This window comes from Lutjanus erythropterus, chromosome 5, assembly GCF_056507025.1.
Source record: "Lutjanus erythropterus isolate fLutEry1 chromosome 5, fLutEry1.hap2, whole genome shotgun sequence".
Taxonomy (NCBI): domain Eukaryota; kingdom Metazoa; phylum Chordata; class Actinopteri; order Lutjaniformes; family Lutjanidae; genus Lutjanus; species Lutjanus erythropterus.
In genome coordinates, this window is record NC_139321.1 from 77,616 (window position 1) to 101,967 (window position 24,352).

Consider the following 24,352-nt stretch of genomic DNA (forward strand, 5'->3'; position numbering starts at 1 on the left):
CTTCATATCATTCATGTGATACTTTTTGCTGATGACCACAGCATCTCATGAGAAACATTGTGGGTATTTGATTATTGATTATCTTACTTGTTTTAAGTGTGTCTAGACTGAACAATAAAATTATATTAACCTCATGGAACATTTAGAACCTTGGAAATTACATACAATGCAGAAAGTTTTATTCTCATTTGAATCCATGGAGGGACGATATCATATTTTACCCACATTATTAAAGTTACTGAAAATTACTTTAAACTCAGTTGTATTGTGTTGCACACGCTGTTCACATCTCGAGCCGTAATTCTCTTTCTGCTTTAAGTGATAGTTCAACCAAAAATGAAATTTCCCTCAGTGTCTAGTTCATAAAACACTCAGCTTCAGTGAAAAACCTGAAGTGAACTTTGACCAGTTCAGAAATGTTAAAACAAGAACACAAAATGTCTCCATGCTGCTCGTGTTCTGATCCACGTTTCCATCAACTGTGACATTAAAATTTGACCCAAAAAGCCTCTCAGACCTGATCTCTGTGCACACGCCTGAAGTGTGTGTGTGTGTGTGTGTGTGTGTGTGTGTGTGTGTGTGTGTGTGTGTGTGTGTGTGTACATATATATATATATAAATATATATACATACATATAATTCCTTTCACGTTTGTTTAATATTGTTTAACATTTTCACAAAAAAGGAGAACAGTCATCACTGAGACCAGGGATTTTGTACAATCAAAAGGCGTCACGCTGAAGGAACCTAATTAATCAATTAATTGATCACCTCCTCTGATGTCCTTTTCAAAACCTTCCAACACAATGACCCTCAGTGAATTTGGGTTGTCATGTAAATGACATGTGGTGTTACGGTTAGCAAAATGTCTCATTTTGTAAATGCAGCATTTACTGTCACCTTGAAAACGATTTTACCACATTTGAAAGTTTCAGGTCATTGATGACGGAGGAGGAAGATAAGATCTGTCTTTCAGAGTCGAGTCTGGATCAGAACACAGGTGGTTCTTTGAACAGTGGTTGAAGAGATGCGTCGCTCTGAAGAATCTTCCAGTTGAGTTTAATAATGTTCCTTATTTAAGATGCTTGTTTTCTGTTCTGTGTGACAAAATTTCTTTTTGGTTTGCAGAAACTGTATTCTGTTTAAGGACTTTGCTCTTTGAGGAGATTTTTCCACTTCGTTCCTTTTGTATCCTTGTTCAGTGAAAAGGTTCCCCATGTCTGTAACCTTATCATCAAATTCTTCTTTTGTGTCACAGATGCGTCTTAGTCGCTGAAACTGGTCAAATGGATGTAATCTGTAAAGGTCTTGGGATGGAAACTGTGAACTTTAAGATTGTATTTTGATCTGTGATTTTTCTGTAAATACTGTGTAAAACACAATCATCTGTTTTTATGATCTTCAAATCTGGGAAATCGATTTCCTTTTTACTGTGTTGCAAAGATAATTTCAGACTTTAGTTGGTATTATTCAAATATTTATGAAATTCAAGTACTTCATGTTCTTCACATTACACAGAATATCAAATGATGTGATCGTCCCAGAAGCTCAGTTTGAGATCATCAGTCCTCTGCAGCGGCTGCTGGTTCGATTCCCGCCTGCTGTGTGTCACTTCCTCTCTCTCTACCTCATTTCCTGTCATATCTTCAGCTGTCCTATCACAATAAAGGCAAAAAACCCAAAACATTGTCTTTAAAAAATATATATGTATATATGTGTGTATATATATATATATATATATATATATATATATATATATATATATATATATAATCAAATTATCTATGTATCATCCAAACCATTTCATTTTTATTTTATTTATTATATTTTATTTTATTTTGTCCAGATAGGGGGTTGCCAGGTTGGCATATGATGACATCACACCCATTACTGTGCGACGTGTTTGTTCCTGAGAGAGAAATACATTATTCTCCATTTAAAAACATTTTCTCTCTGCTCTGGAATCAGAACGATCATCCCTTCTTTCATTGTGGTAGAAATATTACCAGTTAAGATAACAGAACTTTGTATAACATCACTCTAATTCAGTTGTTAAACCATCAGGTCAGGTGATTTTCCAGAGGACGTCTTCAGTTTAACTTTATCCAACTCTTCAATTTTTAAATTTTCCTCCAAAAACTGTTTGAAATCAGTATTAATGGTTTTGTTAAATTCACTGATGGTATTTAGAAAAAAAATGACAATCCGTAGCAGAATGACTAGATTTGTTTAAGTTGTTATAAAAATCTTTTATTTCACCATTTATTTGGGCTCTGTCTTCAACAATGGATCCATCTATGATCAATTTATTGATTTTCTTTTTTAACTGTCTATGTTTCTCTCTGTTAAAAAAATAAGAGGTGTTTTTCTCCCCTTCTTTAATCCAACGGGCTCTTGATCGGATAAAAACAGCCTTTTCTTTTTCTAAAAACAAACTGTCTAATTCACTTTGTAGCTTATTTAATTAAACAAGTTCCTCTCTTGTCTTTTCACAAACATTAATATTTGTAATAATGTTTTGTTGCTTTTGTTTTTTCAGTTTAGTGGATTTTTTACTTGTCTGAATTCTCTGATGTTAAATTTGAGCCATGAATATTTTACTGACAGATAATTTCCAAGGCATCAGTTTCCTATTATCTGTCTGACATCTTTACAAAAAAAAAGTTTGGTCTAAAAGAGTTTTATTGAATTTAAATATGATTAAGTCCAGGTTCAGGAGATAACGTCATATTTCAGACGCATTTACAGACGTCAGGAGGTGCGCGTGCTGTCTGGGAGGTCAGACTTGAAGACTCGGGTGTTGTGTTCTGCATTCTGTTTAAATAAAGTTGTGGGAAAACAGAGGGAAGACCGGAGGTGACGTATATGTTGTTCCGGGGCGCGTGGTACGTCATTACGTTCCTCTGTGGAGCATTTTGACGTCGTACTGTCGAAGTTTAAATTGTGCTGAAATTTTGACTCTTTTGTGGATCAAACATGTTCGATCAGGACGAAGGTGAGTCTGATCACCTGCAAACAAACTTTATTAACACACAGAGTCATGAACACGGAACGAGCTGCACCTGAGGACAGGAAGCTAATGTTAGCGCATGTTAGCTCATGTTAGCTTCTGGTGCGAAACATGAAAGAGTTACTGATGCTAACAGTTAGCTCGCTTTTAGATCAGTCGGCTCTCAATAAAATCCGCACAGAGCAACTAACGATCGCTTTAATCTGAAAACACGAACACAACACACACATGTAACAGCCGCCAATGCTAACAGCTGCTAATGCTAACAGCTGCTAATGCTGTTGGCGCGGTGCTTTGTTTCTGCTAACAGGCTAACAGGCTGTTTTGACGTAGATTGGCACAGAAAATACACGCAGATACAACTACGTTCATTAAACTACGCTCATTAAACTACGCTCATTAAACTACGTTCATTAAACTACGCTCATTAAACTACGTTCATTAAACTACGCTCATTAAACTACGTTCATTAAACTACGTTCATTAAACTACACAGTGACACACTGAGGTCTGTTTGTTTTACTGATGAAACTCTGCTTCACTTAAAGTAGTGAAGTTCAGCAGTTTAACAACAATATAAAGTATTTCTTCATGGAAACGTTTATATGTTTATATGTTTATTTGTTTATATGTTTATTTGTTTATATGTTTATATGTTTATTTTCACACAGTGATGTGACTTTCAAATAACAAGAACACAATAAACAGTAACATGTGCATTTGTCAGATAATCAATATGATGAAGACGATGATGAAATCACTCCAGATTTGTGGCAGGAAGCGTGCTGGATCGTCATCAGGTAAACTCACCTTGATCTCTCCTCACCTGTGCCCGTGTACTGTACAGGGAATCATTATCTATAATGATCAATATGGTCACTGATCACATCATTTACATTGATCAGGTCACTGACATTCAGCTGAAGGCTCTGTCTGTTTTGTTGCAGCTCTTATTTTGATGAAAAGGGTCTGGTTCGCCAGCAGCTGGACTCGTTCGATGAGTTCATCCAGATGTCCGTACAGAGGATCGTGGAAGATGCTCCGCCCATTGACCTGCAGGCTGAAGCTCAGCACACGTCAGGAGAGGTGGAGGAACCGGTGAGGAACACCTGAACCGACACCTGGTCTTTAGTTTTCATTCTCAGAGTAGGAGGGGCCCGGTTTAAGATGACACCACTGTGATGTCATTGTGTTTCCTGTTTCAGCCTCGTTACCTGCTGAAGTTTGAGCAGATCTACCTGTCGAAGCCCACCCACTGGGAGAGAGACGGAGCGCCGTCTCCCATGATGCCCAACGAAGCTCGACTACGAAACCTGACGTAGGTCTCACCTGTTCTCACCTGTTATTTGTTGTCAGTGGATAGAAGAAGATGTAAGAGGACATGAAAGAGGACATGGGGACGTTTGTCCTTCTGCTCCACATGTTTGGTCTCCCTCTAATTATTATTTTCATTATCATTCTGTTGATAATTTTCTCCAATAATCAATCAGTTGTTTGGTTCAGAAAATGTTGATCAAAGTCCTCGAATGTCTCGTTTCGTCCTCAACTCAAAGATCATCAGTTTCCTGTCAGAGAAGAAAGAAACCAGAAAATATTCACATTTAAAAAGCTGAAATCACAGAATTTAGAATTATTTTATTTAAAAAATGACTCAAAAGAATTGATTGATCATCAGAATAGTTGGTGATTATTCAATAAATCGATTAATTACATTTCTATATCATCGTCACGTGTGAACCCGCCTCCTCAGGTACTCGGCGCCCCTGTACGTCGACATCACAAAGACCATCATAAAGGAGGGCGAGGACCAGCTGCAGACTCAGCATCAGAAGACCTTCATTGGTAAAATTCCCATCATGCTTCGCTCCACCTACTGTCTGCTGAGCGGCCTGACGGACCGAGACCTGTGTGAGCTCAACGAATGTCCACTCGACCCTGGAGGTTATTTCATCATAAATGGCTCCGAGAAGGTTTGCTCTGACATCATCATGCACAGTGTGACATCATCATGCACAATGTGACATCATCATGCACAATGTGACATCACTGAAAGGCTTTATACTAAACTAGCTCTTTCTCATTGTTTCCAGTCTTTATGCTAAGCTAAGCTAGCCACATGTGTTGGAGTTTCAGCTTCATCATCATCATCATCATTTTTTTAGTTTTGTAAATGTTTATAAAGAAACACAACAGTAAACAGATGGTTTCTGTGTTTGTTTGTTTGTTTGTTTGTTTGTTTGTTTGTGGGTCTCAGGTGCTGATTGCTCAGGAGAAGATGGCCACCAACACAGTTTACGTGTTTGCAAAAAAGGACTCGAAGTACGCGTACACAGGTGAATGTCGCTCCTGTTTGGAGAACTCGTCCCGTCCAACCAGCACCATCTGGGTCAGCATGATGGCCAGAGGAGGACAGGTGAGTCCTCACCTTCACCTGGACACGAGTCTCGCTTCACTGAATGTTACCTGCTGTTCTTCTCACACAACGCTCAGGGGTTACTGGTGGATGAGAAAAGAAGTGTGATCGATTATTGATTATTTCTGTCAGGGAGTGAAGAAGAGTGCGATTGGTCAGAGGATCGTGTCCACGCTGCCCTACATCAGACAGGAAGTTCCCATCATCATCGTGTTCCGGGCGCTGGGCTTCGTGTCGGACAGAGACATCCTGGAACACATCATCTACGACTTTGATGACCCTGAGATGATGGAGATGGTCAGCCTGAGTATTAGTTATTGATCGGGCGTCGATCGGCCCACGCCCACAGGCTGTGATGTCACCAGCAATGTCATTGTGTCGTTTCCAGGTAAAGCCGTCTCTGGATGAAGCGTTTGTGATTCAGGAGCAGAATGTGGCGTTGAACTTTATTGGTTCCAGAGGAGCAAAGCCTGGCGTGACGAAGGAGCGACGAATCAAATACGCCAAAGAAGTTCTGCAGAAAGAGATGCTGCCGCACGTCGGCGTCAGCGACTTCTGCGAGACCAAGAAGGCCTACTTCTTAGGGTGAGTCCACCTGAAACACACCTGGACGGGTGATTGGTCAAGTAAAAACATCAGACATGTGGAGCTCCACGTTTGATCAACATATTTTTCAACTGACGTGATTAATCAATCAATTCTTTAAGATAATAATCAGCAGATTGATTGTGAATTGAAATGTGTTACTGTGTTTTCAGGTACATGGTCCACAGGTTGTTGCTGGCGGCTCTTGGCAGACGAGAGCTGGACGACAGAGATCACTATGGCAACAAGAGGCTGGACCTCGCTGGGCCATTATTGGCCTTCTTGTTCAGAGGGTGGGGCTTCATCATTTCAAACACTTTACAAATGTGTTCAAACTAACAACAGCTACTGATGACAGTGTAAGACCAAGCTACTGTAATCATCTTTGTTTTAAAATATATTTTTATGAAAGTGTTAACCCCTTTAAAGTTTTGTCCCAGATGATTTAATCAGGCATAAAAAGGGTCAGCTACACCCTAAGGACCCCTGTCTCACTTCCTGGTTTGAAATAGGCGAGAATACTGATCAAACCCCGATAAACTTTGTTTTTAGACAAATTCATTCCATAATATTTCTATCAGATGCGTTTCAAACATAACATGTCGACTCTAAATCAAAGATAAAAAAGAATTATGGTGTAAAAATCTATATTTTGATTAACAGAGACTCTGAGACACGTGAAAAAAATGAAGTGGCTGCTCACTACAACTGCTGTGAAATGAAAACGTAACGTCGACTCTTTAAAGGTGGAGATTTTAACTACATGCATGACTTCTGCCTCATGTTCTCTGTTCATTTGGACTGTTGGTTTGCATCGTCAGAAATTAACTCTACACATCCACAAGATGCAATACACACGACTGGTAGAGGCAGAATGCAGTGCAGGGGTCAGAGGTCAGGGGTCAGGAGATGTGTCACCAGCAACAATAACGGCAGAAAGTTTCGTGGACAGGCTTATTGAACAAATCCACAACTACCCTCGTCTTTACGACGGATTGTTGCAGGTATGATTTCCACAACAGCTGGCGACAGTAAGTTCAGCTCTGCGCCCTCTAGTGGCGTTTTGCCGTAACACAAACACGGACGGTCGCATCGTGAACAGTTCAGTTCGCTACGCTGCCAGGTGTCATACAGCTGTTAGATCTCTGGCTTCAGACATTAACAATCTACATTTAATAAAACATTTAATCGTCAGGAGGTTTAATACACAAGAGTTTGATCTTTAAAATATATTTTCTAGTAGATTTGAAGAGTAAAAATCAAAAGAGATCATTCACATCTGAAATACTTTTCTTTGTGTTCAGGATGTTTAAGAACCTGCTGAAGGAGATCAGGATCTACGCTCAGAAGTTCATCGACAGAGGAAAAGACTTCAACTTGGAACTTGCCATCAAAACCAGAATCATCTCAGATGGACTCAAGTACTCACTGGCTACAGGAAACTGGGGTGATGTGAAGAAAGCTCACCAGGCCCGAGCCGGAGTGTCACAGGTGAGGACACCTGTCTCCATGTGAGGAGACGTGTGAGGTTCACTTTTCACAGAGATGTGGTTCAGGACAGACGGTCAGACAGATTTAATGATCCCAGTGGACCGACAGAAGAATGTCCATCACAGACATCTCAGTCTGTTCTGATGTCTGAATGTCTTTACTGTCTCGTCTCGTAGGTGTTGAACCGGCTGACCTTCGCGTCCACACTGTCTCACCTCCGCCGAGTCAACTCTCCTATTGGCAGAGACGGAAAGCTGGCCAAACCGCGACAGCTGCACAACACGCTGTGGGGGATGGTTTGTCCCGCCGAGACTCCCGAGGTGACAAAAACACACCAACAGTCTGAAAATCTATCTGTCTCACACCGAAGTCCACCTGATCAGCTGTATTGATGAAGTGATTGACAGACAGCAGCTGTGTTTCAGGGTCACGCTGTGGGTCTGGTGAAGAACTTAGCCCTGATGGCCTACATCTCTGTGGGTTCTCAGCCGTCTCCCATCCTGGAGTTTCTGGAGGAGTGGAGTATGGAGAACCTGGAGGAGATCTCACCTGCCGCCATCGCAGAGTCAGTCACTGCACCTTTACGTTTTACAGTTTAGTTCGGTTTAACTGAGAGAATTTTTAAGTAAGTAGTGAATGTTTAACTTTATTCTTCATATGTAACGACTCAGACTGACCTGCAGGTGGCAGCATCACCCTGCCAGAATGAAAACACCTCAAACAAACCTTCACACTATAAACAGGATTTTCTGTCAGCTTGGACTTTTTTTACAGTTTAAAATATGCCGATCAATAATAAATGATTTAACAGTTAAACTGACGGTGTCCATGTGATCAATATTTGGGTTGATCTGTGTTGTAGTGCCACTAAGATCTTTGTGAATGGCTGCTGGGTCGGTATCCACAAAGATCCTGAACAGCTGATGAACACACTGAGGAAACTACGCAGACAGATGGACATCATTGTCTCCGAGGTAACGGACGCCGCTCGTGTCCACCGGATGTTTGATGACATGTTGAGTTTGTCGTGTTTGTGTTGGTTTGTAGTTTGAGTTCAGCTGTTTGTAGTTTTGAAAGAGTTTGTCGCTGTGAGCCCCTGGAATCTTTTTTTTTTTTTTTTTTTTCGGTGTGTCAGCTGATTCGGTGTAAAGTCAAACTGTCTCCTGTTGTGAATGTTTCAGGTGTCGATGATCAGAGACATCAGAGAACGTGAGATCAGAATCTACACAGACGCCGGACGAATCTGTCGACCGCTGCTCATCGTCGAGAAACAGAAACTACTGCTGAAGAGACGCCACATTGACCAGCTGAAGGAGAGAGAGTACAACAACTACAGGTGAGGCAGGGGACAGGTGGGACAGGTGAGGCAGGTGAGGCAGGGGACAGGTGAGACGGGACAGGTGGGACAGGTGAGACAGGGGACAGGTGAGGCAGGGGACAGGTGAGGCAGGGGACAGGTGAGACAGGGGACAGGTGAGGCAGGGGACAGGTGAGACAGGGGACAGGTGAGGCAGGGGACAGGTGAGGCAGGGGACAGGTGAGACAGGGGACAGGTGAGACAGGTGAGGCAGGGGACAGGTGAGACAGGGGACAGGTGAGACAGGTGAGGCAGGGGACAGGTGAGACGGGACAGGTGAGGCAGGGGACAGGTGAGGCAGGGGACAGGTGAGGCAGGGGACAGGTGAGACAGGGGACAGGTGAGGCAGGGGACAGGTGAGACAGGGGACAGGTGAGACAGGGGACAGGTGAGGCAGGGGACAGGTGAGACGGGACAGGTGAGACGGGACAGGTGAGACGGGACAGGTGAGGCAGGGGACAGGTGAGACGGGACAGGTGAGACGGGACAGTTTTTTGATTGTGCCATTAAGTTACTCTTGAAATTTGTTTGTGTCAGTTGGCAGGACTTGGTGGCGAGTGGCGTGGTGGAGTACATCGATACTCTGGAAGAGGAGACGGTGATGCTCGCCATGACTCCTGATGACCTCCAGGAGAAGGGCGTGGCCTATTGCTCCACCTACACACACTGTGAGATCCACCCATCCATGATCCTCGGAGTCTGTGCTTCGATCATCCCCTTCCCTGACCACAACCAGGTACAAACAAACAAACAAACCAAACAACCAGGTACAAACAAACAAACAAACAAACAAACCAAACAACCAGGTATAAACATTGCTAATGCCAATGACGTGTGACTGAAGCTTGTTGATGTTGTGACGTCACTGTTGTTTGTTTGTTTGTTTTCGTTCAGTCTCCCAGGAACACGTATCAGTCTGCTATGGGTAAACAGGCCATGGGCGTCTACATCACCAACTTCCATGTTCGGATGGACACACTGGCTCACGTGTTGTACTACCCTCAGAAACCGCTGGTCACCACCAGATCCATGGAGTACCTGCGCTTCAGAGAGCTGCCTGCAGGTAACACTCACCTTTACATTTAGGTAACACCTGTACAGGCAGGTAACGCTGCTCTGGACTGTCAGACAGAGATCTTCTGTGTCTCTAACTGAAACTTTGTCCTTGTTTTTCAGGTATCAACTCCATTGTGGCGATTGCTTCGTACACGGGATATAATCAGGAGGACTCTGTGATCATGAACAGGTCGGCTGTGGATCGAGGTTTCTTCAGGTTGGTCACGAACGTCCGCACCTGGAGTCACTGATGAAACCTGAGCAACATGAAACCTGAGTCTGTTGTTTCTGTTTGTCCTGCAGGTCTGTTTTCTATCGATCCTACAAAGAGCAGGAGTCAAAGAAAGGATTCGATCAGGAGGAAATCTTTGAGAAGCCAACGCGTGAAACCTGCTCAGGTGAGAAAAATACTTCTGTCACCTGTCTCAGGTGTGACAGCAAAAATGGTGGTGGGCAGGGCTAATTTTGCTTCACAGATTGAAAACCGATTAAAATCGTCCTCAGGTATGAGACATGCCATCTACGACAAGCTGGATGATGACGGGCTCATCGCCCCCGGCGTTCGTGTCTCTGGCGAGGACGTGATCATTGGGAAGACGGTGACGCTGCCAGAGAACGATGATGAGTTGGACAGCACCAACCGGCGCTACACAAAGAGAGACTGCAGCACCTTCCTGAGAACCAGTGAGACCGGCATCGTGGACCAGGTCATGGTCACTCTGAACCAGGAGGGCTACAAGTTCTGCAAGATCAGAGTGAGAGAACGACGTAACACACCTGAGACACCTGACAGAACCCCTGAGACACCTGACAGAACCCCTGAGACACCTGACAGAACCCCTGAGACACCTGACAGAACCCCTGAGACACCTGACAGAACACCTGACATTAGACAGAACACCTCAGACACCTGACAGAACATCTGAGACACCTGACAGAACACCTCAGACACCTGACAGAACACCTCAGACACCTGACAGAACACCTCAGACACCTGACAGAACACCTGACATCAGACAGAACACCTGAGACACCTGACAGAACACCTGAGACACCTGACAGAACACCTGACAGAACACCTGACATCAGACAGAACACCTGAGACACCTGACAGAACACCTGAGACACCTGACAGAACACCTGACAGAACACCTGACATCAGACAGAACACCTGAGACACCTGACAGAACACCTGAGACACCTGACAGAACACCTGACAGAACACCTGACATCAGACAGAACACCTGAGACACCTGACAGAACACCTGAGACACCTGACAGAACACCTGACATCAGACAGAACACCTGACATCAGACAGAACACCTGAGACACCTGACAGAACACCTGACATCAGACAGAACACCTGACATCAGACAGAACACCTCAGACACCTGACAGAACACCTGAGACACCTGACAGAACACCTGACATCAGACAGAACACCTGAGACACCTGACAGAACATCTGAGACACCTGGCAGAACACCTGACAGAACACCTGACATCAGACAGAACACCTCAGACACCTGACAGAACACCTCAGACACCTGACAGAACACCTCAGACACCTGACAGAACACCTCAGACACCTGACGGAACACCTGACATCAGACAGAACACCTGAGACACCTGACAGAACACCTGACAGAACACCTGAGACACCTGACAGAACACCTGACATCAGACAGAACACCTGACATCAGACAGAACACCTGAGACACCTGACAGAACACCTGAGACACCTGACAGAACACCTGACATCAGACAGAACACCTGACATCAGACAGAACACCTGAGACACCTGACAGAACACCTCAGACACCTGACAGAACACCTGACATCAGACAGAACACCTGACATCAGACAGAACACCTGAGACACCTGACAGAACACCTGACATCAGACAGAACACCTGACATCAGACAGAACACCTGAGACACCTGACAGAACACCTCAGACACCTGACAGAACACCTGAGACACCTGACAGAACACCTGACACCTGACAGAACACCTCAGACACCTGACAGAACACCTCAGACACCTGACAGAACACCTGACACCTGACAGAACACCTGAGACACCTGACAGAACACCTGACACCTGACAGAACACCTCAGACACCTGACAGAACACCTGAGACATCTGACAGAACACCTGACATCAGACAGAACACCTGAGACACCTGACAGAACACCTGAGACACCTGACAGAACCCCTGAGACACCTGACAGAACACCTGAGACACCTGACAGAACACCTGACATTAGACAGAACACCTCAGACACCTGACAGAACATCTGAGACACCTGACAGAACACCTGAGACACCTGACAGAACACCTGACATTAGACAGAACACCTGAGACACCTGACAGAACACCTGAGACACCTGACAGAACACCTGAGACACCTGACAGAACACCTCAGACACCTGACAGAACACCTCAGACACCTGACAGAACACCTGACATTAGACAGAACACCTCAGACACCTGACAGAACACCTGAGACACCTGACAGAACCCCTGAGACACCTGACAGAACACCTCAGACACCTGACAGAACACCTGAGACACCTGACAGAACACCTGACATTAGACAGAACACCTCAGACACCTGACAGAACATCTGAGACACCTGACAGAACACCTCAGACACCTGACAGAACACCTGAGACACCTGACAGAACACCTCAGACACCTGACAGAACACCTCAGACACCTGACAGAACACCTCAGACACCTGACAGAACACCTGAGACACCTGACAGACCACCTCAGACACCTGACAGAACACCTGAGACACCTGACAGAACACCTGACATCAGACAGAACACCTGAGACACCTGACAGAACATCTGAGACACCTGGCAGAACACCTGACAGAACACCTGACATCAGACAGAACACCTCAGACACCTGACAGAACACCTCAGACACCTGACAGAACACCTCAGACACCTGACAGAACACCTGACATCAGACAGAACACCTGAGACACCTGACAGAACACCTGACAGAACACCTGAGACACCTGACAGAACACCTGACATCAGACAGAACACCTGACATCAGACAGAACACCTGAGACACCTGACAGAACACCTGAGACACCTGACAGAACACCTGACATCAGACAGAACACCTGACATCAGACAGAACACCTGAGACACCTGACAGAACACCTCAGACACCTGACAGAACACCTGACACCTGACAGAACACCTCAGACACCTGACAGAACACCTGACATCAGACAGAACACCTGAGACACCTGACAGAACACCTGAGACACCTGACAGAACACCTGACACCTGACAGAACACCTCAGACACCTGACAGAACACCTGACATCAGACAGAACACCTCAGACACCTGACAGAACACCTGACATCAGACAGAACACCTGAGACACCTGACAGAACACCTGAGACACCTGACAGAACACCTGAGACACCTGACAGAACACCTGACACCTGACAGAACACCTGAGACACCTGACAGAACACCTTACAGCCCAGGTGATAATGAGGAGATGAAGTTTGTTTTTGTTTTTTTCCTGCAGGTTCGTTCGGTGCGGATTCCTCAGATTGGAGACAAGTTCGCCAGCCGACACGGACAGAAGGGAACCTGTGGGATCCAGTACAGACAGGAGGTAAACAGAAAGTCAACAGACAGGAACATTTCATGCCCATTTACACTTAGACACTGTTTCCACCACTTTGGATTTTTTGATAGACACATTTTCTGCGTCTGTGGTTCATATTTGATCTGATCTTCACCAAAGTCACTACAGACCATATTTAACGACCCTGAACAAAACTAACGACTCCGTGTTTGTGTGACATCACAAACGTAGACGCTGGTCCTGTGTGACAGACTCGACACCTGCAACACAGAGGTGGCGGCTAAAGAATTAATTTAACAAACGCAGGCAAGTCAGCAGAACGTGTGAGGAATCAGGGTAGAACTTCAGGGTTGTTGTCTGGGTGAAGAGACGAACCGCACCTGGTCCAGGTGTGGTCCGTCCCTCTGATGACCCTCCTGCAGAGAGAGAGAAGAGCAGGGAGGAGGAGTCGTCACACCTGATTCTCTGAATGAGCTTTTACTTAAAAATGACGCTGCTGTCTGTCTGTGACCTCTGACCTCTGAACGTGCTCTGTGTTGAAGGACATGCCGTTCACCTGCGAGGGGATCACACCTGACATCATCATTAACCCTCACGCCATCCCGTCCAGAATGACGGTCGGCCATCTGATCGAGTGCCTGCAGGGCAAGGTACTAATCAATATTTATACATTGGTACTAATCAATGACTTTAACATAATGGTTCTGATCATAAGGTAATAATCAATCATTAAAACTAATTAATATCATAAAAGTATAAAGAATTAATATGAATTATTAATTATTGTTAATAATTAGTTTTGCCTTATTTCAGGTTTCTGCGAACAAAGGTGAGATCGGCGACGCCACGCCGTTTAACGATGCCGTCAACGTGCAGAAAGTGTCAAACCTGCTGTCAGAGTATGGATACCACCTGAGAGGAAATGAGGTCATCACTTACTTCCTGTTTAGTTCAAACCCATGTGTGATGTCACTGTGATGTCAGGGACAGTTCAGCTCCCATGTAACAGTTTCACTGGAGTAGACTGATTGATTATTGATTATTTGTGATCAGATTCTGTATAACGGCTCCACTGGAGTAGACTGATTGATTATTGATTATGTGATCAGGTCCTGTATAACGGCTTCACGGGGAGGAAGCTGACGTCTCAGATCTTCATCGGACCGACTTATTATCAGCGTCTGAAGCACATGGTGGACGATAAGATCCACTCGAGGGCCCGCGGCCCCGTACAGATCCTCAACAGACAGCCGATGGAGGGAAGATCACGGTGAGACGGACACACCTGTTACCTGTCTGCGTCTCACCTGTCTGTGTTACCTGTGTCTGACCCATCTGTCTCTCCGTCCCTCAGCGACGGTGGTCTGCGTTTCGGCGAGATGGAGCGTGACTGTCAGATCGCTCATGGCGCCGCTCAGTTCCTGCGAGAGCGTCTGTTCGAGGCGTCTGATCCGTATCAGGTTCACGTGTGTAACCTGTGTGGACTGATGGCCATCGCCAACACGAGGACACACACGTACGAGTGTCGAGGCTGCCGCAACAAGACACAGGTAATGTGATCAATAACCAATCACAGCTAGATGCAGGTAACATCAGTAATAACGAGTACGAACAACTCATGATCAATAACCAATCACAACAACACATATGATCTGTAACAGTCACAAACCTGATCAATAATCAGTCATTCAAGACACAGGTGAAATAACCAGTCAAATCGATTGTCAATGAAGTATTATTGATTGATTATTGATTGTCTCTGACAGATCTCTCTGATATTGCTATTAGTATTGATCACTGTATTGGTTCTTTATTAGTTTTGTGTAATTAAGTAACATTCTTATTGATTATTGATTATTGTCTGACAGATTTCGCTGGTGCGGATGCCGTATGCCTGTAAGCTTCTCTTCCAGGAGTTGATGTCGATGAGCATCGCTCCTCGCATGATGACGTCATAGAACGGTTCGGCCAATCACAGCCTCCCTGCTGTGACTCACTGCTGACTTTAGCTGTGACATCATCAGTGTGATGTTTTTATAGTTTTGTGTCATGTGACTTTGTTTTTCTAAACGTAGAATAAACCTGATTTTCATTGGTGGCTGTTGGTCACATTGGTCTTTTTCTGAGTCTTCATTGGTGAAGCATATCAACCAATCAGAGGTATTGATTAGTTATGGATACATTGACTGAAGAGAGAAATCAGTGGAACATCATGGTCAGCTGGGACTGACCGGGTTAATCAATTCATCTATCAGAACCTTTGATTATGTCACTTTCTCTGAAGGTGAAAAATACAAACTTTTTCTATGATTTTTTTTATTATTAAATTGATCAAACAATCAATACCTGCAGCCTCAGACTGAAACATTGTTACATTTATTTATTGATCACCATGACAACCTGACAGTCTGAGTGAGTGGTGACCTCAGAGGTCAAAGGTCGTATGAGGTCGTGGGAAAGTCTGAACCAAGAAAATCTGTCACTTTAACAACAGTTATTGATTTATCTATAGATTATTTCCTTTCTCTGATTATCAACATGAATGAAGGAATTAATTCATGCTGATAATCAGAGAATAAAAATATTTTTAAAAAATGTTCAAACATCTTTCACTCAATATTCATGTTGTGATACTTTATACGAAAAATTAAATAAACTCAAAATAATTGTAGAGAAACGAGGAAAAAATACAAAAAACAAAACAGGAGGAGGAGGAGGAAGAGTCACAACATACATGTTTATTGTCTGTACTGCGTGTATCTATAGATAAGATGGTTGATCAATGACTTACAGGTAAAATTATGTTTGACTTCCACAGCAAATCAGCTGAAAGACATTTTTATAGTTAAAAAAGAGAAATTTGTTAATAATCTATCAAACATATGACGACTAAAAGTTCCAATAATCAACAATTATTTTTTTTCTCTCAAAGAAATTCATGAATATTTAGTAAAAGCTGTTTTCAGTGAAATAAAATAAAATGTTAATAAAACTTCTGAAAAAGGAAAGTTTGAAGTTATCACTTTATTCAGCAGTGAAACAAATACTGATTATTGATCAGTTTAACAAAGAAAAACCACCAACATGTTTACATTAAAGATTTTTTTTATTCAGAGTAAAACAGAAAACTCAAACTCAGAGAAACGAGTGTAATGATAAACAACCCTAAAAATATGAACTGAAGATCAATAAAGTCTAATATTTAGAGCTGATCAATTAAGTTCAATTTCAGCTGTTAGTTACACTGAAACCACATGATGACAGAATGAACCGTTTCTATGGTGACCAGGCCAGACGAAACAGGAACGCGCTGCACGTACAGCGGCGTTTACATACACATCACTGCTGATTGGCTAACGCCTATGACACACCCACCACACATCTCACAGCCCGCTGCACGCGGTTTCAGAGTGAACGCACCCCAACAGCTGATTTAAGTGTTTCCAAAATAAAAGTCTAATTGATTTTGTTTGTCTGCAGCTCAAATAAAAAGAATAAATGATTAAAAATATAAAACATTAAAATAAGACAAGTTTAAAAATGTTAAAGAGCCCTGTTATCCAAAATCAGGAAGCATGTAGACTTTCAAACTAAAAGTAAACAGGAAATAGCATGTAGACTTTCAAACTAAAAGTAAACAGGAAATAGCATGTAGACTTTTAAACTGTTTTTTTAAATTCATAACTACATGAAAAGGAAAAAAAATCATCTCCAGCTTCCTGTGATGCTGGTCAGCTGATCACAGTTCATCTTCCTTTGTCACTGAAAGAAAATGACATCATCAGTGAGAGGAGGGGTTATATTGCACCTTTCACACACAACAATACAGAAATACAAAAATACATGAAGTGAAAAAACAAAAAATAAATCTTGAATCAGTTTCTCAGCTTCCTGTTTTACTTTGAAAATCGATCTCTGAAACAAAACTGAAGGTTCACAGACGCCGTCGCTTCTCAGAAACATTTGTCTCATTTTAAAGGTCGTTGTCTGAAATGCTGTTTTGTTATTGGACGAGGTCACAGAGGACGGAAGGGGGTGGAGTCTAACCTGTAAATCACCTGCTGACACTCACACAAAGACAAAGCCTGAGAATCTGTCACAGCTCGCCATTAAAACACTGTTACCACGGCAACCAGCAGAGACTGACTGCACATGTCTGTGTGTCTGAGATGTTGAGATGTTTCTTCAGTTTGTATTTAATGAAACAAAACTTTATATTTTATATCTTAGTTATGTTTTTATCTTATTTATGTTTTTATTTTATTTGTTTTTTTTAATCCTATTTCTGTTTTTTAACTTGTTTTCTTTTGTTTTTGTTTTGATCTGTTGTTCAGAGTAAATATTTTTTCAATCTGCTGCAGAAATATAAACAATTTGTTCCATTAAACGTCCGTTCAACTCGTCTCTGAATTAACTCTTTAATCGTTTGTTCAGATAAACATGTGACGTGTCTGTTCAACCAATCAGGATCAACATCAGTGCTGCTGGCACCTGAGAACACCTGAGAACACCTGAGAACACCTGAGAACACCTGCAGAACACCTGCAGAACACCTGCAGAACACCTGAGAACATTAGGTGATCAGAGACCTTTGACTCTGCAGTTTGTTTGTTTGTGTCTGTTGTTTATTTATTGTGTTGTTGTTCTATGTGATGTAATGACGTGTTTGTTCTCTTTGTTCTGTTCTGCTGGTTCTCTCTGTTCTGTTTGTTTATGTCGTCTTGTCTTGGTTACCTCTCCTGATGATGACGTTATTTGTTTTGCCTTCGTTATTCTTTGTTTGTTTGTTTTTTTGCTGATGATGTTGTTGTCATGGTTACCTTTCTTGACGATGATGTCATCGATGGAGTCAACCAGGTGAATGGCACCGACAGCTGAAGCTTCTCCTTTGGCGTTGGTGGCGTGACACTCATACGATCCTTCTTCTTCTTTGGTCAGAGGGGAGATCTGAAATCAAATCAGTGATGCTGATTGGTCCAACACAGCTGAAGTCCTGACATCACTTCCTGTCACCACAGGTTTCTGTCCTCACATCAAATGAACAGGTGAGTGTTTATGGATACAGTCTGTGGAGTATTAATGTGTATCTATACTATCTTACATTGTTGTATACATACTGCATGACTTTGTAAATACAGTATATATGTGTATAATGTATACGTGTGTTACAGTATATATGTGTATAATGTATATGTGTTACAGTATATATGTGTATAATGTATACGTGTGTTACAGTATATATGTGTATAATGTATACGTGTTACAGTATATATGTGTATAATGTATACTGTCCCTCACCAGCACCCAGCCGGTGACCTCATGTTTCTCTGGTCCTCCTCTCGTCTGAATGGCCAGATTGTCTCTGTCTCCAGGAAGAAGCTCCATCCGCTTCTTCCCATTGAGGACCTGAAGGAAGACACATGGCATCATCATCATCATCATCATCATCATCATCATCATCATCATCATCATCATCTTCACCATCATCATCATCATCTTCATCTTCATCTTCATCATCATCATCATCATCTTGTAAGTGTTGTTTACGTTTGATGGATGGACTGTTTGTATTTTTTTTGTAACTTCATTGTTGCCTAGAAACAGAAGCCCTGAGCAGTTTGGGGGTTTGGCACTTTGCTCAACGGCACCTGGTCAGAGGAGGTGAAATGACACACCTGGGTGAGAACCAGGAATCCTAACCACTAACCATGTCTGTAGCGTGTCTGTTGTTTGTTTGTAGCGTGTCTGTAGTGTGTCTGTAGTGTGTCTGTAGCGTGTCTGTAGCGTGTCTGTAGTGTGTCTGTAGTGTGTCTGTAGCGTGTCTGTAGTGTGTCTGTAGTGTGTCTGTAGTGTGTCTGTAGCGTGTCTGTAGTGTGTCTGTTGTTTGTTTGTAGAGGAGCTGTCTGGACTGAATCTGTGACTCCGATGAGGAACACATTCTTCTTCATGTTCTTCATGTGTGACTGAGGAACAGGCTGCAGCTTGTTCTTGAGGCGTTCTTCAGTCTGATCTGATCTAAAGTTCACAAACAGAGTCTGAACCTGCACAGAGACCTGCTGACAGACACCTGATCACACCTGAGGCTGCAGGTAACATACTTTGACTCTTTGTTACCCTTCAAGTCTCAACAGCGTCCTCACATTCTGACCGACCTGAAGACGGTTCATGTTCAAGTTCGCCCAAAATGAAAATTCAGTCGTTTTTTCCTCACCCTCATGCTGATCAGGTCAGGATTTGTTTGTTTGTTTGTTTTTTAGTCAACAAAACTGGAGTTTCACAGGAAAACAGAATCTCACAAACAGGAAGTGAATGATGGCGAGTTATAAAACAGAACAAAGTCCGTACTGGCTTCATTCCCACCACGTCTTCAGCTCGTATCTTCACTGTAGATCCTTAGTTTGGAGCCACGCCCACATGCACGCCATCTGAACTGTGTGGTGATGATGTGTGCAAACATGTAAACATGTTTTCCTGTGAAACTCCAGCAGAGTTTTATGGACTGAAAACTAAACTCAGAATGAGGCTGAGATAATGACGGAACTGTCCCTTTAAGAACCCAGATATCACTGCTAAAGCAGATTAAAACAATATCTCAAACTTTTCTGATTTCAGTTTTTTCAATGTGAATATTTTCTGGTTTCTTTCCTCTCTGACAGGAAACTGATGATCTTTGAGTTGAGGACGAAACGAGACATTTGAGGACGACATCTTGGACTCTGATCAATATTTTCTGACATTTTAATGAATCAGTTTTCTCAATTAATTCAGAAAATGACTGATTGAAAAATCCTGACGGGACAGACTTGAAGAAAACTCGTGTGTGTTCTTCCTGTCTGGCCTTGTTCTTCAAGTGACAAGATTATGACAGGATTAATTAATCAATAAACTGACAGATTAATCATCAATGAAAATATTGTTAGTTGCATCTTAATCCTGATCTCATACCCGCCCAGTAGAACCCTGAACTCCCAGAATGCAGTGCTCCTCGTGGTGTCTAGCATTCAGCCACAGACTCTTACTGTTTAAACGTTTTATTTCCTGTTTGATATTTTCAGCCTCAGACTCTTATTGTTTCGACAAACAGGAAACAGGATATGAGCAGAAACAGGAAGTCAGACACAAAGCAGCTGCTGCAGAAGTGAAGCGTCTTTATGTTTCAGATTTTAGATATTAAAGTGACTGTAGATGAAATATTTTGATTTAATGTTTGAGGAGAACCTGAAGAGACACTTTTCATCTTTTCTTTTTATCAACAGAAACATGATTTTACAGAGAAACTCACCTTCTTCCAGGTGAGCACAGGTGTGGGCACACCCACCGCCTCACAGCTCAGGTACACCTGAGAGCCGCTCACGTTGTACACCTCACCTGGAGGAGTGACGATGACCGGAGCTGCAGACAGAGAGACACACACACACACACACACATACACACACACAGACACACACACACATACACACACACACACACACACACACATACACACACACAGACACACACACACATACACACACACAGACACAGACACACACACACACACACACACACACACAGACACACACACAGACACACACACATACACACACACACACACACACACACACACACACACACACACATACACACACACAGACACACACACATACACACACACATACACACACACACACACACACACACACACACACACACACACACACACATACACACACACACACACACACAGTTGAGTGACAGCCAAATTAAAATTACAGATAATTTACATGGAGTTTGGTTGGAGAGATTTTTCCATTGGAGTTGAACAGGATGAAACAGGTTGCAGGAATCCATCAGAGACAGAACGTCCTCCGTGACCTCACAGGAATTCTGTCTGCTCTGAGCGCGCTCAGTGAGGGTGTGAGCGCTCAGTGAGGGTCTGAGCGCTCAGTGAGGGTCTGAGCGCGCTCAGTGAGGGTCTGAGCGCTCAGTGAGGGTGTGAGCGCTCAGTGAGGGTCTGAGCGCTCAGTGAGGGTCTGAGCGCGCTCAGTGAGGGTCTGAGCGCTCAGTGAGGGTCTGAGCGCTCAGTGAGGGTCTGAGCGCGCTCAGTGTTTTCATGTAGAAAGGAATTCAGTGTTTTGAGAGGGATGAAGGTGGATTATCATCAGTCAGAGTGAGTTACTGTCAGAAGGTTACAGGCAGCGACACGTCCAGCTTCACATATCTGCTGTCTGTCTCTCTGTGTCTGTCTGTCTCTCTGTCTCTCTGTCTGTCTCTCTGTGTCTGTCTGTCTGTCTCTCTGTCTCTCTGTCTGTCTCTCTGTCTCTCTGTCTGTCTCTCTGTGTCTGTCTGTCTCTCTGTCTGTCCTCCAACAGTCTGAACGTTGAACAGTCAGTTGTTCTCATTCAATGTTGTTGTTTTTTTTGTATTTTTATCAGATTTAAACATTTTATCAAAGAAAAACAAGGCGACTTTGAATAATCTGAAATATTGTGTATCTGTGTACCTGTATACCTGTATACCTGTGTACCTGTGTACCTGTATACCTGTGTACCTGTGTACCTGTATACCTGTATACCTGTGTACCTGTGTACCTGTATACCTGTGTATCTGTATACCTGTATACCTGTGTACCTGTGTACCTGTGTACCTGTATACCTGTGTACCTGTGTACCTGTGTATCTGTGTACCTGTGTACCTGTGTACCTGTGTATCTGTATACCTGTGTACCTGTGTACCTGTATACCTGTATACCTGTGTACCTGTGTACCTGTATACCTGTGTACCTGTGTACCTGTATACCTGTGTACCTGTATACCTGTATACCTGTGTACCTGTGTACCTGTATACCTGTATACCTGTGTACCTGTGTACCTGTGTACCTGTATACCTGTATACCTGTGTACCTGTGTACCTGTATACCTGTGTATCTGTATACCTGTATACCTGTGTACCTGTGTACCTGTGTATCTGTATACCTGTATACCTGTGTACCTGTGTATCTGTATACCTGTGTACCTGTGTACCTGTGTATCTGTATACCTGTGTACCTGTGTACCTGTGTATCTGTATACCTGTGTACCTGTATACCTGTGTACCTGTGTACCTGTGTACCTGTGTATCTGTATACCTGTGTACCTGTGTACCTGTGTATCTGTATACCTGTGTACCTGTGTACCTGTGTACCTGTGTACCTGTATACCTGCAGGTGGACAGGTGAGATGACGGCTCTATTCTCACTCACTGTCAGAGATTTGATTGAAGACTGCGTGTCTTTTATATTTTATTTATATTTAAATTTATATTTAATATTTTGATTCTTAAAAATCAAAAACATATTTTATCTTGTTTTCACAAATTCATTCTACAAATGCAATTTAATATTTGTGATTAACTACAATGTAGAAAAATTAAAAAATAAAGAACATCAGATGAGAAGATGTTGATGATGAAGCACCTGCTGCAATGACGCCACAAAGTGTTTCTGTTTAAAGTGTCACTTTCCTTTAAGATGTTTAAAATGAGAACGAAGCAGCTATGAAACAGTCATTAAACAGTTATAACCATCATATGATCTGTAATAATGATGCCACAGAACATTAATTAATTTACTTACTTTAATTTATTAAGATTATCACAAAGACTTAAAATGGAGGCAACTATTAGCCTAGCTTAGCACAAAGACTGAAAACAGGGGGAACTGTTAGCTTAGTTTAGCACAAAGACTCAGAGTAGTCTTGTTAGCATAGCTTAGCATGAAAAATGGAAGCAAAGGTTAAATAAAGTTAAAGGTTAAAACTTTTGATGACGATGATGATCATTGTTGTTGTTTGAGGTATTTCAGGCTCACCTGTGTACTTTGGACTCACCTGAGGCGCAGCGGCCCTTGTTCTGGACATTGATGGGTTCTTTTCCCTCAGTCTGGGCTGTCAGGCTGGCCGTCTTCAGGGCGCATCCGCTCCTGTAGGTTACACCGTCCGTCCCGCAGACCTCGTAGTCGCTCTTACACACACACACTCCCAGCTTGTTCTTCTTCTCTTCGTCTCTTCTGACACACTCCAGTCCGGAGCCGCAACGACGCGCCGCCGCCCGCCGCCCGCCACAGAGCTCACCCTCGGCGGCGGCACAAACGGAGCAGCAGCCACATGAATCCATCAGAGACCCTGCGGGACAGCCTTCTGCTGGGAGAGGAGAACACTGATCCGGATCACATGGCCCACAACCTGGAGCAGCTGCCGAGACCTGGACCGCCAGGACCACCAGGACCGGGACCAGAGACAGGAAGAAGGTCAGAGACTTCATGATGGACGTGTGAGATCTGGACTCTGCTGGTCTGAAGTGCGTCCTGGTCTCTGCTGGTCTACAGTCTGAGAGACGCTGCTCACTGCAGAGATCAGGTCCAGACCCGCCCCAACACCCACAGCAACCCTGTATCATTGGCTGATCCTAACACTGGGAGCCAATCACAGTCCAGAGGGGCAGAGCTGGACTCTCCAGCTCTCAGAGGACCGACACCGACTCACTGTAAAAACTCAGACTGTAGTTCAGTTAAATCAACTGAACCCAAATTCAAAGTCTGTAAACTTTAAGTAACGAGTTGAATGAACAGTTCAATCGACTCGTTAAATCAAGTCTGTAAGAAACATGTTAGCAGACTTCCCAGCATGCATTATGTGAGAGTTTAAACTCTTTTACAGTGTAAAGAAAAACTTTTCTGTAAAACATGCTGAATTATTTATGCTTAATAAATTTACTCAAAGTGTCTCAACAGGAGCTGAAATGAAGAACTGAGAAAATGTTTGTGTTGGTTCAACTTCATATCTTCAGATTATTGAA

General features: G+C 43.2%; 2 protein-coding genes across 2 annotated transcripts; one reads left to right on the top strand and one right to left on the bottom strand.

Annotated features, from left to right (window-relative positions):
- Positions 1-2,841: 2,841 nt before the first annotated feature.
- polr2b (RNA polymerase II subunit B) lies at positions 2,842-15,649 on the top strand. The gene is made up of 25 exons (XM_084718491.1): positions 2,842-2,995; positions 3,738-3,810; positions 3,958-4,108; positions 4,216-4,328; positions 4,761-4,980; positions 5,265-5,423; positions 5,556-5,720; positions 5,812-6,008; positions 6,182-6,301; positions 7,313-7,499; positions 7,676-7,819; positions 7,925-8,064; positions 8,362-8,473; positions 8,681-8,835; positions 9,394-9,592; positions 9,751-9,919; positions 10,033-10,129; positions 10,216-10,310; positions 10,417-10,667; positions 13,478-13,567; positions 14,083-14,190; positions 14,354-14,467; positions 14,650-14,810; positions 14,895-15,090; positions 15,409-15,649. The coding sequence occupies exons 1-25, from the start codon at positions 2,977-2,979 to the stop codon at positions 15,496-15,498; spliced, it is 3,525 nt and encodes a 1,174-aa protein (XP_084574617.1). The 5' UTR covers positions 2,842-2,976; the 3' UTR covers positions 15,499-15,649.
- A 1,265-nt stretch (positions 15,650-16,914) lies between these two features.
- igfbp7 (insulin-like growth factor binding protein 7) lies at positions 16,915-23,903 on the bottom strand. The gene is made up of 5 exons (XM_084718493.1): positions 23,386-23,903; positions 20,823-20,932; positions 18,839-18,946; positions 18,361-18,487; positions 16,915-17,302 (listed from the first exon to the last, which is right to left on the bottom strand). Exons 1-5 carry the CDS (start codon positions 23,816-23,818, stop codon positions 17,280-17,282), a joined length of 801 nt encoding a protein of 266 aa, XP_084574619.1. The 5' UTR covers positions 23,819-23,903; the 3' UTR covers positions 16,915-17,279.
- Between the last annotated feature and the right edge of the window lie 449 nt (positions 23,904-24,352).

Excerpts from the sequence above, each read along its gene's own strand:
- polr2b (XM_084718491.1), top strand. Across the intron at positions 5,721-5,811 it reads ACCCTGAGATGATGGAGATG|GTAAAGCCGTCTCTGGATGA; the intron begins GTCAGCCTGAGT and ends TGTCGTTTCCAG. Across the intron at positions 9,920-10,032 it reads CTTCAGAGAGCTGCCTGCAG|GTATCAACTCCATTGTGGCG; the intron begins GTAACACTCACC and ends CTTGTTTTTCAG.
- igfbp7 (XM_084718493.1), bottom strand. The coding sequence starts at position 23,818 with ATGAAGTCTCTGACCTTCTTCCTGTCTCTGGTCCCGGTCCTGGTGGTC. Across the intron at positions 18,947-20,822 it reads CTGTGCTCACCTGGAAGAAG|GTCCTCAATGGGAAGAAGCG; the intron begins GTGAGTTTCTCT and ends GTCTTCCTTCAG. Across the intron at positions 17,303-18,360 it reads TGACATCATCGTCAAGAAAG|TGACAAAGGAAGATGAACTG; the intron begins GTAACCATGACA and ends ATTTTCTTTCAG.